Consider the following 16960-nt stretch of genomic DNA (forward strand, 5'->3'; position numbering starts at 1 on the left):
GAAATTTGCTTGTAGTCTTGTACGATATACAATTCCTAAGCCATAAAGAAATTTGATCGCCCATTTGGGAGACGTTATTTTCACCCCGCTGCAGTACGCATTCGCACCCCTGATAACGTAAAGAGTGGGCGACTTTTAACTTTAACGTAATCACGTAATCACGTTAACAGTGCGCGAATGCATACTGAAGGAAGGGCGACATTGTGAAAATATCATGCGCTTTGACTTTTTATTTATTATGTTATAAACGTAAAGTTGGGAAATGTGATCGGCACTACTGTATTTTGATGAGTGCACTCCTCACTTTATTAAAAGTACGGTATGGCCCCATCGTAGAATGATCCAAACCGTTCATCAGATGGGCCACAGACTAAATAGTAGGGGTGTCAATGGATTCAGACGGTCTGATGGATTGTCCGAAGGTCTGATGGATTGTCCGAATCCGAACGTTACTGAACGGGATCTAAACATATGAATAGGATCCATGGGTATATTTCGGATCATCAAATATGGGATCCGAAAATTTTTTGGATTGTGTATGGGCACACCACAGATGCCCATTGGATAGTCACGATCCGAAATGGTTTACAAAAATACCCTTCAAATTTTGTAAATGCTAGCCGTTCTATGGAGGGTATTTTGGTCAAAACCTCTCATCACTTAATGAATCGGATCGGAAGGCGATTTCACTCATTTCAATCGTTTCATTTCATACTTTCACGAAGGAAAAGAGAGAGGGTTTCGTTCTTTATGCATCATATTCGTTGATACTAGTTATACATTATATTTATGCATGTAATTTTGATTAGTTTTATTGTTTACAAGCATTATTATATATATAAATTAAACGTAGATAAATTTTTAGTTGAAGAAAATGCATAGAGACACACTAATAGTGGACTACCATTCTATCTCTTTTTAAAAACAAATTGTTTACTTAAGAGTAGTGGGACATAATAAGACACTTCGATGGATAGTCCGAATTAAAATGGATCGTGATCATGACGTGAAAAGTAGGATCCGAAGAACAATCCTACTCCGACCGACCGATAAGGAATTTGAATGGATCGTGAGTGTGACATTGGTGGATCCGACCGACTCGAAGTGGATCCGTTGACACCCCTACTAAATAGGTTGCGGCTGTGCCCTAAAAAATTTTACGTTTGTAAGGTTTAAACCGGAGCCCGGACCAAGGTGGGCCGGGTCATCGGGCCGACCTGCTCCAAAAATCGGACTCAAGGCGTCTGCAGTATTTTCCGCAACGGACCCACTGAAAAGGGCCGTATTTTGAATATTATAATAAGGCCACAACTCTTCTTCTCCTTTGAGAACCAAACTGTAAACCCTAAAAATTTCCTGAAACTCTCATTTTTTCCATGAACCCTAGAGAGAGAGAGAGCTGGTCTGTCTAAATAAAACGCTAGAAACCCGAATAACAAACCCAAAAATAAATAAAACAACACCTCTCTCTCTCTCTCTCTCTCTCTCTCTCTGTTTCTGTCTCTGTCTCTGTCTCTCTCTCTCTCCAACGAAGAAACCTCCTACATCGCTATATTCACGGCAACATTCATTTGGTTTCAGGAAGACGACGACTATTAGGTTTCCCCTTTCGTGAAAACCAAACATAGTGTTCTCCTTGCTGCGAAGTCATTCCAATCCCTTTCCATTCCTATTCAATGCCGCAGTTATCTTCTCAGTACGAAGATTGTGGAGTCGAAGATGATTTTGACGAAGATATGGAAGCCCTGAAAAGAGCTTGCATCTTAACTGGAAAAAACCCTAACGAGATCGATGATGATGCTGCCATTTCCGATTCCGAAGGGAATAGCGGTGAAATCGACGATCTAGAATTGGTTCGGAGCATACAAGAACGATTCTCGCTTCCTTTGCCCAACGATAATCCCATCCCTCTCGCAATATCTCGGGATTTTAACACGCCAGGGAATAATAATTCGGACGATGAAGATGATTTCGAGACCCTCCGTGCGATTCAAAGGCGGTTTACAAAATACAGTACTGGTAAGCTTTAAATTAGTTTTGTGTTATTGTTATATCGAATGAGTGATTTTTGTTTTTGCTTGATAGAAATTCTAGGGTTTCTAAAAATATTTTCAATGAGTTTACATTGCTGCTTTTATATGTATATATGATTCTTTAGCACATGAACAATGTGCTAAAGAATAAGTTGTCAACTGATTAAAATAAGGTGATAGAGATAGAGAATTGCCAATATCAAATACTTTGATTCTAATACAAGCTTTCTATAATTATTTTTTGGAGTTACTACTATTATGCCGAAAAAAAAAAATCTAAAATCCTGCTGCTTTCTACTATATATTGGTATCATAGCTTTTAATATTCATGAAACTCCAGAATAATAGGGTGAAATGATATCCAGCATTTCTATATTCTGATAATGACACTCCTTAGCTCTCATTATTTATGCAACCTGAATAATGGAAGGAAAATGATATACTGCACTCCCACACTACGATAATGACTGTACTCGCTTTGTACACTCCTCTAATTGAAGTAAGCCTAACAGCTCTCAAACTCAGATAAGGCTTGATATCATGCAATCCAAACCTTATCAGATACGATAATGACTGTACTCGCTTTGTACTCAATCAGATAAGGTTTGATATCATGCAATCCAAACATGGCCTTTTGTCAATCTTATTGATTTTTCAATTAAGTTTTAGTACATAAATAATACTAACATGCCCCCTAACATTTACCCTATAAAATAAAATTTTAAAAGTCAATTTAGGAACAAAATAGCAAAAATATGAAACCCATAACATGTAATCGTAGTACTAAGTTCATGTAATTAAATCCCTACGTTGTTTAAGACTCTTTAAGTTGTGCCTATAGCAAACATTAATTATTATATAAATCTCATTTTGGTCAGTAGAAGTCTATGTCCAGAATCATAGCAAAGTGATGTCACTTTACATGGTTCCCCTTTAAAGTGGATAATTTGAATGGAAATTATAGTAAATTTCTAGCTTTCTTTTATTGTATTTTGTAGTAGTTTTGGTAACGAATAAGTTATCAAAATCTTTGAAATTAATGTGTTTCATTGGATTGTTTGTCTAATCTGTAGATTTGTGTACAACTTGGTGTTTCCTATTAGCATCATATGAAGATCCCAAAAATTTCTTGATATTTTAAGAACCTATAACAAAGTTGGTGTAACGGATGAAAATAATATTTACATCCAAAATGCAAACAAACTATAGCTAGATCCATCTAAGTTGAACATAAGACTTAAGCCACCTAAACTTTAATTTCTTCTATCATTAAAAAAAATTAATTAATTTCTTCTTTCTGCACAGAGCAATAAGGAACTGACACTGAAAGTGAAACTTTTCACTTGTATACTACAAACATGAAATTCCAAACTAAAGAAAGAAGCAAAGTTACTATAGAAAAGAGTTTCCTTTGGTCCGGTAAGTTGGAACCAGGCAAGAAACCCTGTAGTAGGTAAAATCAGAACTTTCTAGGTTAGTCAATTTCCAGTTTTATGATATACAGAGGATTTAGGGAAGTTGCAGATATGAAGAAGAAAGAGTGGAATGAAAAATAGAAGTGGAAAAAAGGAAAATAAGTGAATATTAAAGAAGAAGGGTAGGTGGAAATTCCATTTAAAAAAAAAGGGTAGGTGGAAATTGGAAAACAAACGAAACGGTGCTTTAGGGTGCAATTGTTTTGAATCATAGCCCACCGTGGGAGAAGAAGAGATGGTAGAGAAACGGTGAGCAAAAACAAGTGAAGAATAATACCTTCAGCTCTTGCTTGTGCACAGAAGGGAAGGAGAGAGAAAGTTCGAGAGAGACGTCCAGGAAGAGAGAGACAGTCGCAACTCGCAAGGCATTAGGTGAAGGAGAGGAGGACAGCTGCAGTTTTGATTTGGACGGATGTACAGGGCCATTTGACCTTCAAATGACAGGAATGACCTTCCGAAATGGGATGGCGTGGGATGTTTTGGTTAAACACAACAGGATGCAAAGGGAATTACAGCAAAAGATCGTGCCAAAAAAATATGATTCTCCGCACAATAACACGTGTAAGCTTATTTGGACATATACGTAGGGGTAAAAAATGGTGCCAAGTGACAGAAAAGGGCCTGTGAAAACCGGTTGTCGGTTGCAGCTGTTTCGTACCCTGGTGCAAAAGTAGGCAGGATGTCGATGGAAATTGAAGGAAAGAACGTGCCAAAAAAATATAGGATTCTCGCTTTTAGTATAGTAAGGATTTATTAATCTTTCAAAAAATTTATTTTATTTTTTATGCATGCTTTGGTGTGATTTTGCTATTTTTTATTTTCTATTTTACTTCTGTTTATGAGATTATGAAGCTCATAGTTCAATAGTTTTGGCCATTCACATACTTATTCTTTACGTTTTTACCCAGTGCATAAGCAGAAGAAGTTCAGTGCTCCTTTTGTCCTTAAAGAATTTGGCTAGTGGGATTAGTCATTAGTCAATTGGGATAGTTATTTAAATTTGCCTTGGAAATATATACCTAATCTTAATTTCATTTATTGGTTATTGCATGCACATCATTAAGTGTCCTTTGGATGTATATTCAGGTGCCTGTGTCGATGTATATTAAGGTGGCTCTGTCCATGCATTTAAGAAGTTGGTTGTCATTTATGCATTGGGACTATAGGCATTTGAATCTCAAGTATTGTCCTCATTACAAACTTCTCATTTGAACTTCAAAACAGTGTGCATGCAAATTTCTTTTTGAGCATTTGAAAGGAAGAAAACATTGTCTCATATACGGGTAAGTAGTATTATTCTTCAAACTCTTTCTTCCTAATTAGTGCTTTGTAATCATGCTACAAAAATGAAACCGATTTTATATGACCACCTTCTTGTTTTGGTTAAGTGTCGACCTTGTCTTCTTCTTCTTCTTCTTCGGTTTTTGGTTTTGGTCTTTCCCTTTGGCATTTAGGCAATTCTGGATCACTAGACCTTTGAGAAATGAGAATTAGGGTTTTTAGGTTGTGATTGTGACCTCAAACTTTTATTCCTATTCATATTTAAATGTGCCATTCAAATATGTGCAGTAGTTACCGACATATGTGTATCAATCCTTATATCAGGTGCCTCAACTTTTCCTCACAACCACTTTTGTAGTTTGTACTAGTCTCCCACTTTTTCTTGTACCATCTCTCTCTCTTCTTTTGGACACTATTATAGTAGTTCTACCACTGGTCTCCCGAACTATTAGAGTTTTGTCTTCTAGAGAATATTTGCAGTTGTTTCTATGTCGATTCTAGTTTCTTCACCATTTTATTGTCACATCATCAGTTTTGGTCCTGTGTTTTGTTCAAGTAACATTACATGAATCACCTAAGAGTTGCATTCCGTCACTCTCTTTTCAGTAGTTGATCTTAGTTGCTGGATTCTTCTTCCTGGATTTATGGTCCTCAATCCTCTTTGTGAAACAGATCCCTCGTTATATAATGGCTGAGAAGTGAGAATTCCTTTAATAAAGGAATCAAGTTTGCTTCAACATTTGTTCCATCATTGTTGATATTAAGTGATGAAGAAATTTGTTCAGATCTATGTATGATTTATAAGGACATTGTAATGCTTAAAAGTGGCTATTGGATGATCCAACTTTCAGGTGAATATGAAATGTTCTTGGAGGTCCTGTAATCTACAATTATTTCTGGTCGTTTTGCCGTGTTAATGAGTGCCTACGTCTCTTCTTCCTACATGCTTCCATCCATGCAAATGCTTTGTACCCATGCCTTCCTCCAGGTAACATAGCCCCAGGTGCTTGTTTCTCTAGATTTTTGCTTCCAACCTTCCTGGGAACATGGTATTCTGTCTTAGAAATTACTATAATTTGCGTGTGATCTGACTTTGTATATCCTTACTTATGCATCTAAAAACCAATCCAAAAGTATCAGTGAACAGACTCTGGGCATGTGCTTGCAGCATACCAAAAACCAAACATTTTCCTGATCACGAATTCCTTCACAAAGGTTTATTGTTTGTGAGTGTTTGGTTTAATTGTGATTCTTGATTTGTCTATCAGATTTTTTGACTTGTTACGAGAAGTCTCACTAGCTTAAGCCATACTATGCCGACTTACATTATAATTTTATTGGATGCCTGTTGCGGCAACATCCCATGGCTGGTCATTTTGGGTCTCATTCCAATTTGAATATCATATATGTGGTGTTAAAGATTGGGCACCGGTTTCTTTTTTTGTCTGGTGATTTCTTTTTTCTTTCTTTCTTCATTATTTTAAGCTGCTCCTCATGTCCTGAGACAGACATAGCCTGGAGGTTTTCTATTCAATTCATTATTCACATATGTTTGTGCAGATGGCTTAAAAAAGAACAATGAGGACACTTCTAATACTCTTTTTGGAGAACACAGTAATGGTAGGGCCATGGTTGAAGAGTTTCCAGATTCAGACCTAGCTCACGCCATTTCCTGTCCATTACAATATTCTTGTAACACAAGTCTTGGAAATCAGCCTTCTGGTTTCACTCAATGGGACCCACCAAAAGATGGAACACACAAGTTATCTGTGGTGCCACTCAATAATTCTAGCTTCCCACAGCCCGCACAGTTGTTCATTGATGCCATTAAGAAGAACAGGTCATGTCAGAAATTTATTAGGAGTAAGCTGATAGAGATCGAAGCAAGGATTGAGGAGAACAAGGAACTCAAGAGGCGCGTCAAGTGTCTTGTGGATTTTCAGGTTTCCTGCAGAAGGAAGGTTGGGAGACTTTTTAGCCAGCAAAACAATCCTTATGTTCAGTTAATCTCACTTCCAAAACCCAGGATTTCAAACGTTGTGAAGGTTGTATTCTTTACCTTTTTTTTTCTTCGAATGGTATTCTTTAACATTTTGTTATACAAGTTAGTTAAAAGATTACATTCTTTACTTTCCATGCTGGAGTAGTGTTTCCCGAATTTCTTGAGATGTGACTTCATCCATTTATATCTTTACAACCTTATGCATTTTTGCTGATGCCTACTTTGGTGCATGTTGGAGCTCCTTTCTGGATTCTATAGTTTTGCTGATGCCTATATAAATTGACCTGTGTCTTTATTTTAAAACTATTACACTGGAAATTTGTTTTAAATGTATGGTTCTTGTCTTTAATTTATACGGGGCAATTATGCTATGTATTCATATAACTCATTGTCTTTATAGGTCTGCTTTTCATGTTCAGTCACAAGCATTATTCTTTCTGAACCTGTTCATTGGGGGTGTTAATTTTATATAAGTTTATTTTTTTATGTTGAAAGCACATATTTAACATAAGATCTTGACCAATGTGCTTTCATTTGATTTTTCTGAAAACTGAGATTGGATAGAAAATCACTTTAGGGGTAGAATTGAATCTGTGCAAATCCAATAATACTTGTTTCGTCATGTTTGGCCTTCTACCTATTGCGACGCTAATCTTCTTCTTGCTCAGTTTGGAGTTGACAGAGACTAGTTTTCAATATTTGATTGTCTCCCACTCTTAGGGGTCTTTGTTTTTTTGCTTTTGTTGTTTTTCTTATGTTTCCTTTTTCCCCTGTTCTGCTTTCACTGCTTGTATTTCTCTTTGCTTGGTGTTTTTTGGCCATCTCAGTTATCGAGCTTTGTGTCACGGGGAAACAGTTCAGGACACAACCGGTATTAAAATCCATCTCGTCTCGTCTCGTTGCGTCTTGGAAATGCGTTGTTTATAGCACCTTTGGTCGCCACTCGCTGCTAAGCTGGTTGGTTGGCCAAACTCTATAGGAGGAGTTGACCCCGTGACTTGCTGACTCCTCCCCCGTTAGGCCCAGCAGGTGTGGGCAGGAGCCTTGGTGGCTTGCTCATGGGTTGCAAGAAGACTTGCTTGTGCATCTGTTGCACACAGTAGGAAATCATACTTCAACTCGTAGGCGTGCCCTGAGGGAGCTTTGGGTGCGGACTGCGAGCTATCCATAGGGATGCTCCAGTTTCTTTGGTCGAGGATGGGGGCCAAAGACAGTGTATGTTGGGTTGGGTTCCCACATGCATTGCGCGTACGGACCGGTGCTGGGGGCTACGTATACTGTTTGCCCTTCAGCACCGCGGTACGTCCGGTGGGTAGGCCATTCTCTAGGTCTTCCATCGGTTCGTGCCGGTGCGACTTCGGTTGCCCTCGCAAGGTGTACACCTTGCGGATCAGTCCATGGGGCATCTTGCTCCTTGGATGACCAAGCCCCAGCGCTTGGCGGATTGGTGCGTGGCATCGTCATGCCTCGTACTCGATGGACTTTGCATTAGGCCCCAAGGCCTTATGTTCGATGTACTCGTGATGCAGGCCGATCTTGAGTGTGGGTATCTAGAAGCGCATGTCAAGATCTGAGCCAAGTAGCCTGTTGAACAGCTTAGAGTTTGTGTGCACATGAGAAGCATCAAGGGGTGTTGGCGTGTAGGGCCTTTAAAGGCTTGCACGATTGAAGGCTGGCTCTAGCATTCGTGCATGTTGGGGCGCCGCACGGGTTATTCCGTTGCTCAAATATTTGGCCCGTGACAGTTTTGGCTCTCTTTTAATTGATTCCACCATTAAAAGTTTGTTGAAGGGAATTTGGTGACATGGGAGAGTAAGAAACTAAGTTTTGTCGCCAAATATAGTGTTGAGGCAGTGTAGCAGCAATACACACTGTACATTACTTTAGAAACAAAGTGTTCTCTTCAAATCTTGTGCTGATGCAGAGTCCCACGCAATTACACATGCACGTGCGCGCGTCGCGCACACACGCTGTACATGAATTAATGCAAGAGATGAAATGTAAGAATGATGAGTTAATGGAGATGTTTTATGATAATCAAATTTTTACGTACATAGTCAGTAATTTGGTGTTTTATGAAAGAACGAAACATATTGAAGTAGATTGTCCATTTATTTATAAAAAGGTTACTAGTAAACAAATATGTACTCCATATGTGAAGTTAAAAGATTAATTGGTAGACATATTCACCAAGCACTTGGTCGTAATTAGTTTCAGATGATTCGTTTCAAGGGCGGAATGAGTGATATGTATGCTCCAACTTGAGGGAGAGTGTTGAAGTCCTATTATTATCTTTGTTTCTTTTATTTATGTAGTGAGGGGTATTCTTGGTTTTCTACCTAATAATGGCATACTTGTAATTAGAGTATCCTTACTAATGTAAATAACATCGTGTGGAGATGAGAGTCTCGGTCTTGGAGGGAATCAATCCTTTTCTTGATGCCATGATCTCACGCATATTTGTTTTTCTCATTCTGTCTTTATGTTTCTCTGCCTTCTAGCTTATTTTCTTCCATTTTCTTTGATTGATAATTGCTCAATGTATTTGCCTAGTATTGGGCTTAAAATGGCTTCGGCTTTGAGTGGGAGTGTTGAAGTCCTATTATTATCTTTGTTTATTTTATTTGTATTGTGTGGGGCATTCTTATCTTTCTATCTAATAATGGTATACTTATAATTAAGTAGTTCTTACTTCTTACTAATATCAATAACACCATGTGGGGATGAGTGGCTCAGATTTGGAGGCAGTCAATCCTTTTCTTGATGTCAAGCTCTCCCTCTCACTTTCATGTATTCATTTTTCTCTTCCTCTATTTCAGCTTTTGTCGCCTTCTCTCTTTCTTCTAGTTTCTTTCACTGACAATTGCTTTATGCATTTGCCTAGCAATTGAGCTTAAAATGGCTTTGGCCTTGTTTCTCTTGGTTTTGTTGAGCTCTATGGTTTTTCTTTTTAATGAAAACTCCACTCATTTGAATACCAAAGCATGATTGCACACCATACTTAATTTTGTTTTATTATTTTCTTACCAAGTTAACCAAGGTACGTTGTGCGTGCACTGTAGTCCATAGTCTAGTATGGGGGTTAATGGTGTCATGTGTTACATCTTAGAAGTGGTGTTACATTTAATATGATGTTTGTGCTTTGTTTTTAGGGTAATTTTTATGGTAGTGACATATGAGTCTTTTCAAGAATTTATGTACATACTCTCGCTTGACAATATGATGCATCCGATGACGATCGTAAATTGGGTACTGCAGGTTAAAGATAAGAAGGTTTCTGGCTTGCATTTTGTTCCAAATGAAAATTCTCATGTTCCCAATTACAAGATGGTAATGGAAAAATTCCCTGTCTCACTGCCTAGGCGGCCTTGGTCGAAGATAGAGAGGGAGAATCTCGCAAAGGGAATAAAACAACAATTTCAAGAAATGTTGCTACAAAAGTCAATGGAAGGCTATAGGTGTGCTAGTTTGGAAATATTTTCTTTAGGTTTCATTTTTTTTAAATAATTCTTTAGGTTTCTATTATTCTTCCAATTTATGTATCTGGATGCATTTTTCCTTGACAGTGGTTCAGAGGGATCTTCAGGGGATTCAATTTCTTTAGATAACATTATTGCATCGATTGCCGATCATGAAATCACTCCTGAAAATATTAGATCATTCCTACCTCATGTTGATTGGGAGCGGTTGGCTTCCATGTATGTTACGGGTCATTCTGGTTCAGAATGTGAAGCAAGGTAACACTTCTTGTTTGTTGAGAAGTAGCCATGTATATCAATTGTGTATTGTTTCTTCTTTTACTTTCGTGCATCATTGTCTTCTTTTGAAGTTGGAACTACCATTTCACCCCCGATTGGATATATAAGTAAATCGATAAATTTATTATATTCGGATCTTTCTTTCTTTCTTTACTTATTTGAGAGATAATGGTAATTGATTGAAAAAAGATAATGGTAATTCACAATACCATTAGCCTCTGTCAATATGAAAAAGCGGGACTTATAAACCCCTACATGGATCTAACATCTTATCTTCCTAATGTGCTAGCCTCCCATGCCTTGTATTGTGATGAAGGACAAAAAAAAGGACGTCGAGTCACCTTCCACCTAAAATCTCCCATCCAACTTGTTTACAAGCACTTGGATGCTGCTGAGAAGAGTCCACTGAAACAGAATTACGGGGGTTCAAGAAATAAGGGAAATTTGTTACCCAAAATAAGAGAGTGTCACCTTCATAACAAACTACAAAGTACTTACTAACTGGAATTCTACTATAAATTTGTTACTCAAAATAAGACAGTGTCACCTTCATAACAAAGTACTTACTAACTGGAATTCTACTATGTTTTCCCCATATGGAAATTTTGTTTGATGGTTGTGGATCCATGGTTCTCTCCTTGTTCCTTCAATATTCTATCATGGAACCAGATCTTCACATATCTGGCTTGTTGCAATCTGAATTTGTCCATGCTTGAATTAAAATTTTTAGGTATTTTTTGTCTTTTCCTTGCTTATTTATTGCTGTGCTTTGCATAGATTATGTGTATGACCAGCTTGAATGTGTGTTTCATAGCTGCCAATGTGTTGGGATTACAATGATTTAATTTTTTTTTGTTGGCCTTACCTGCAGGTGGTTGAACATTGAAGATCCCATGATCAACCATAGTCGATGGACCAAACTCGAGGATAAAAATCTGTTATTTATTGCCCAGCAGAGGGGGATTTATAACTGGATCGAAATTGCATCTTCATTGGGGTCAAATAGAACCCCTTTTCAGTGCTTGGCCCGTTATCAACGAAGTCTTAATGCCAATGTTTTGAGAAGGGAATGGACAGAAGATGATGATGCTCATCTCCGTGCAGTTGTGGAAGCTTTGGGCGAGGTTGATTGGCAGCTAGTAGCTTCTAATCTCGAAGGCAGGGTAGGTCCTCAATGTTCTAATAGGTCAGTACGTTCTTATTTCTGATAGGCCTGGTGCAATGTTATTTTTGCCCTCGAATAGTGACAACTCTTACTAAAGCTAATTGGTCGAGTATAATTGTGTATATAAATCCTGTTAGAAAATATGGAAAATCATTTGTATATGAGAAAAATACTTTGATCCCATGATACTGGTTTTTCTGATAGCCTTGTACTTTTGGGCCTGCTCGTGGATTTTTTCCCATCCAATCTGATTATGTGACCCTGTTGAATGCAGATGGAGGAAAACACTACACCCTTCTATAAAAAGGGTAGGGAGATGGACTGTAGATGAAGACAAACGTTTAAAAATAGCTGTGACGCTTTTTGGGCCCAAACAATGGATGAAAATAGCTCAGTTTGTTCCTGGCCGAACTCAAGTTCAATGTAGAGAAAGGTAAAATTAAGATCAGATCCTACTCAAAATTTAACTACAATTTCTTTGATTAAATGAGTGGCTTGATCTGGTGACAGGTGGCTCAATGCTCTAGATCCATCTTTAAATCTGGGACAATGGACGGAAGAGGAGGATTCTAAGTTGAAAGCAGCCATATCTGAACATGGACATTGCTGGTCCAAGGTTGCAGCATTTGTGCCTCCACGTACTGACAGTCAGTGCAGGAGGTATGGATTATCTGCCTCTATTCTCTTGGTTTGGAGACATTTAAATCCTTCCGATCAAGCTTATGACCGGCTAATGAGTATTTGTTTACTCAAAAAATTAAAAACAGAAAATCAAGAAAAAGGCAAATAAAAAGTATTTATTTCTCCTGCTTATAAAATATCAATCTTTTAGACATAGGAAACCCTAGATATGGAATTAAGGAGCTTTTAGCGACTTTTGAGACTGGCATCATTTGTAATACTTGAGAACAACCCGACTTAGCCCTGACTACAGGATAATAGTTTTTCATGCTAAGTCACAAATATCATTCTAAGGAATTTCTCGGCATGGGAAGATCTCAGGATATATTAAATTTTTTTAATTCTTTTTGGATATACATCGGGAAAAATGATAAAAATAAAATTATTGAAAAATATAGAAACTTAAGAAAAAATACTAAATTAAAAATATCATTAAAATACCGTAAAAATATCATGACTTTATCGGGATATTATTGTGTTAAATGAAAATATTGCTTTATTTTTAAAATTCTTCGAATTATTTCGTGATTTTGTTGTTTTATCCAAATGTTGCGATAAAATCGCTATAATTTGAAAATATCGGAGATATTTGTGACATAGGTTTCATGTGCTTTGACTATTCAGGAGATGGAAGGTTTTACTTCCACATGAGGTGCCGTTGGTACAGGCCGCTCGGAAGATACAGCGAGCTGCTCTTATTACCAACTTCGTAGATCGGGAGGAGGAGCGGCCTGCTCTTGGCCCTAATGACTTTACTCTTGCTGCGCCAGAGATAAATAGTCTTTCTGAAATTGGAAATGAGAATGCTAAAAGGAAACAAAAGAAAAAATCACGGTAATTTTGCTTACAACATTTTCCTTGAATATGACTTCAATTACTTTTGCTCTCACTATATTCATATTTCTGTTGGTGTCATTCACTTTAAATGTGCAGGGATATGCCAGATTCTGAGAAGCAGATTGCCTCTTGCAGTAATGATCCCTCAAGGCCGAGCTCCACAAAGTCTATGAGTAACGCTGAGACTCGTGAAGAAGAAATTTTAAGAACAGTAGGTGAGGACGTTGAGACACTTTGTGGGGATAATACTCTCCCAAATCAGAGACAGAAAAAGGCATCTAAGTCAAGTTCTAAGAAGGATAAATGCATTCAACCGACGGAGGGCCATGGAGGTCTTCTAAATCCAGACCATTCAATTTTGGACACTAGATACACCACTAATGCTTCCTTACCTGAAAACTTGGGGTCAGCTGATGTGGCTCAGAAGGCTAGATCCAAGCAACCGAGGGCTAAAGGTAAAGTCCGTGTGAGAGAAATTTCAGCAACAACAGATGGTGATGGTGTAACTGACAATGTGAAAAGATGTCTTGAAGTTGGTAATAATGACATTATTCCAGACCAGGCTCTTCCTGGGAAGACAAGGGAGAAGAAAAAGGCCCCTAAGCAATTGTCTAAGAGAGATGCATGTGGTCAACAGGGTGATGCCCAATTTGTTCTACAACGTACTGGAGACGAAGGGAATGTAACTGGCAATGTGGAGGGAAGGCTTGTGCTTGCTCATCTAGAAAACTCAATTTTGGACATAACGGACCCTAATGTAACTGACAATGTGGAGGGAAGGATTGTGCTTGCTCATATGGAAAACTCAATTTCGGACATAATGGGCCCTAATGTGGCTTCCTTTCAGCAAGACACAATGAAAACAGGCATCCCTCAAGAGAGTAGATCCCGAAGATCAAGGGCTAAAAGTAAAGCTCATCCAAAGAAGATTTCAGTACCTACGGATAGTGCTGATGTGGCTAACACAGTGAAGAAGAGAAGGATTGAATTTGTTCCGGGCCAGGCTTTTGAGGCTTTTCCTTGGGAAAAGAGGGAGAAGAAAAAAGAACCTAAGCTGCCATCTAAGGATCAAGTGGCTTTACAATGCCTGGGACATGAAGGTGTTCAACCTGTTGAGGGCGATGAAACTCTGCCACATCTGGCCCTGACCATTTTGGAGACTCTGGACAGCAATGTTTTGTCCCAAAATAGCTCAACCACACCAAGTGTCGATATTGTACCAGATTCTGCCGAAAACAGAATTGTTTCTTTGTGTGTAGCCCAGAATGGACAGGGAATTACTGATCCAGAAAAGAAAGATAATGATAACCACACTCCTGCATCAACTTTCAACTATTCCAATGGAAGTCTGGATAGAACATTTCATATTGTTGGAGGAATGGTTGATCTCCCCTGTTCGCGTTTGTGCTTAGCTGATGAATCTTTGGATTGCTTTCCTTCTCATCAACAAGATGGTGCCAGAGAATCCATAGTGTTGTCACATTTAAAGGTGATTGAGCCTCGTCGTCCAGATGTTACAATTCCTTTTGAGCAATGCGAAGTGACTGCATTACAAAGTAGTCTACATCATATTGGAAGAGAAGAAACCAATACTGGCATATCTAATCCTCCTGATATTGGCCTCCAGGAAATGAAGCCCCCCATGATTCCTGATTCATTTGATAGCAAGAAGGATAACGGGCTCAAGAGGAGCAGAAGGGCTTCGCGGAAAGCTATGAACTACAAAGAAATGGCTGAGGGTACATATTTTGATTGAGTAATGAATATAGCACGAGAGGGTGCAGTTTTATGGAATTCTTGAGAGTATAGATGCTTTCCGGGGCGTTTTTCTATGATGTTCCTTACACATATCATCTGCCTATAGACGAGAAAACCAATTTTGTACGAAGAGAAGATTGCAGGAGATGCCTATAGTGTTGTTTTAATTAGGCATCATCCATCCCATACTTATGTACACTGACGTTTGCTTCTGGCTTGACGGATACTCTGTGTGGTATGCTGCCTAGGGTTGTTTTTGGTGTGTATTTTTTTAACAGAAAACACTGGCAATGTACCCTCACATAGAAATTGACTTCATTTCTACCATCTTTAATATGGGGAAAAAAAGGAATGAAGAAGCTTTTTGGTATGATTACATCTAATGACAAATCGCTGTTTGGAGCTGGTAACTCGATCATATCAAGAAATCCTTCTTTTCTAACAGTTTCAAGAAGCTGGAGAGAGCATTTGATGAGGTACAGTCTTTAAAAATACTGAATTTCTTACAAGTTTGAATCTTTATAAATTTCTGAATAATTCTAAACTTTCTCTACTTTCAAATTAAAAGCAAAATTTTAGAATGAAACCCAAATATGTCAAATTAAATATTTAAATTCAAATTTGATGAATCATTTTTCAATTTTCTCGTGTATTGTTTATGAATTTTGCAAGAAATTCAAAATGGGAACTGAACACACATCCTCATCTAGCAAACACAGGCACTTTACCAGTCATAATGTGCCTTTTATTGTCGTATTTAAAAAATAATCAGGAACATAATTGATATATGAACGTGCCTTTTGTTGTCTTATTTAAAAAAATAATCAGATTTATAATTGATATATGAACGTATTTCTTTTTTCTAAACTTTTTTCGAAACCTTGCCTCGTGGGGAGTCCACAGCTTACTTCGTGGAGTGTCCACGGCCAGCCTACCTCATGGAGAGTCGGCAACCAGCCTCGTGGGGAATTCACGACCATCACTGTGGAAAGTCCACAGCCTGCCTCTTCACCCATGGGGAGTCTACATTCATCCTCGTAGATAGCCCACAACCTGCCTCGTGGGGAGTCCACAGTTTACTTCGTGGAGTGTCCACAGCTAGCCTACCTCGTGGAGAGTCGATAGCCCGTCTCGTGGGGAGTCCACTACCATCACAATTGAGAGTCCACAGTCTGCCTCTCCACTCATGGGGAGCCCATGTCCATCTCCGTGGAGAGTCCACAGCCTGCCTTGTGAGGGAGCCCACAGCTTACTTGGTGGAGTATCCACGGCTAGCCCTACCTCACGAAGAGTCGACAGCCAGCCTCGTGAGGAGTCCACGACCATCACAGTGGACAATTCACAACCTATCTCTCTACCCATGGGGAGTCCATTGTCCGCCTCATGGGGAGTCCACGGCCATCACCGTGGGGATTTCACAGCCTATTTCGTGGCGTGTCCACCGCCATCCCTACCCCATGGAGAGTCGCAAACATGTCGCATGGAGAGTCCACGACCGACCATGCTTCGTGGGGAGTCCACAGCCTACCCTCATTTGTGAGGAGTCCACACTCTACACATTAGTTCCTCAGGGTGCCAAATCACTACCAAGATATAGGACAGTTGCACACCGTTCAGGGTTGAGAACCGTCACTCATACACTAGGACTAGTCAGGATTAGTGACACTCCCACATGTACATCCAACAACAAAAGAAGCAAGGATGCGACAACAAAATCCTCAACGTACGTGGTTTGCCATCGCATCCTTAGGGGGCATTTGTGGACATCAAAAATTTATTTGTACCAAATTACAAAATTACCCACAATATCTTAAGTGGACCCTAAACCCATAAAAAAGGGTTTTACATGTAAATGGTCCCACTTGGGCCCAAATGGGAGGCCACTAAGTGGCAAGTCCAAGGGTCTCCAATTCAAGTACAACCTAGTACCACTAAAATAAACAAAGGGCAGTGGGACCCACAACCACTTA

General features: G+C 38.9%; 1 protein-coding gene across 2 annotated transcripts; it reads left to right on the forward strand.

Moving 5' to 3' along the window:
* The first annotated feature begins 1305 nt into the window (after window positions 1-1305).
* Window positions 1306-15360, forward strand: LOC143879651 (uncharacterized). 2 transcript variants are annotated; one of them, XM_077382143.1, is made up of 10 exons: window positions 4708-4791; window positions 5641-5777; window positions 6350-6834; window positions 10050-10249; window positions 10358-10528; window positions 11421-11735; window positions 11989-12147; window positions 12225-12374; window positions 13020-13229; window positions 13329-15360. In XM_077382143.1, exons 3-10 carry the CDS (start codon window positions 6418-6420, stop codon window positions 14986-14988), a joined length of 3282 nt encoding a protein of 1093 aa, XP_077238258.1. In that variant the 5' UTR covers window positions 4708-4791; window positions 5641-5777; window positions 6350-6417; the 3' UTR covers window positions 14989-15360. The 2 variants fall into 2 exon arrangements, with proteins under 2 accessions (XP_077238257.1, XP_077238258.1); XM_077382142.1 differs by lacking the exons at window positions 4708-4791; window positions 5641-5777 and adding an exon at window positions 1306-2019.
* Window positions 15361-16960: the final 1600 nt, after the last annotated feature.

The sequence above is a fragment of the Tasmannia lanceolata genome, unplaced genomic scaffold, assembly GCF_043159265.1.
Source record: "Tasmannia lanceolata isolate RefF3 unplaced genomic scaffold, GAP_Taslan_0.1 ptg000006l, whole genome shotgun sequence".
Classification (NCBI taxonomy): Eukaryota; Viridiplantae; Streptophyta; class Magnoliopsida; order Canellales; family Winteraceae; genus Tasmannia; species Tasmannia lanceolata.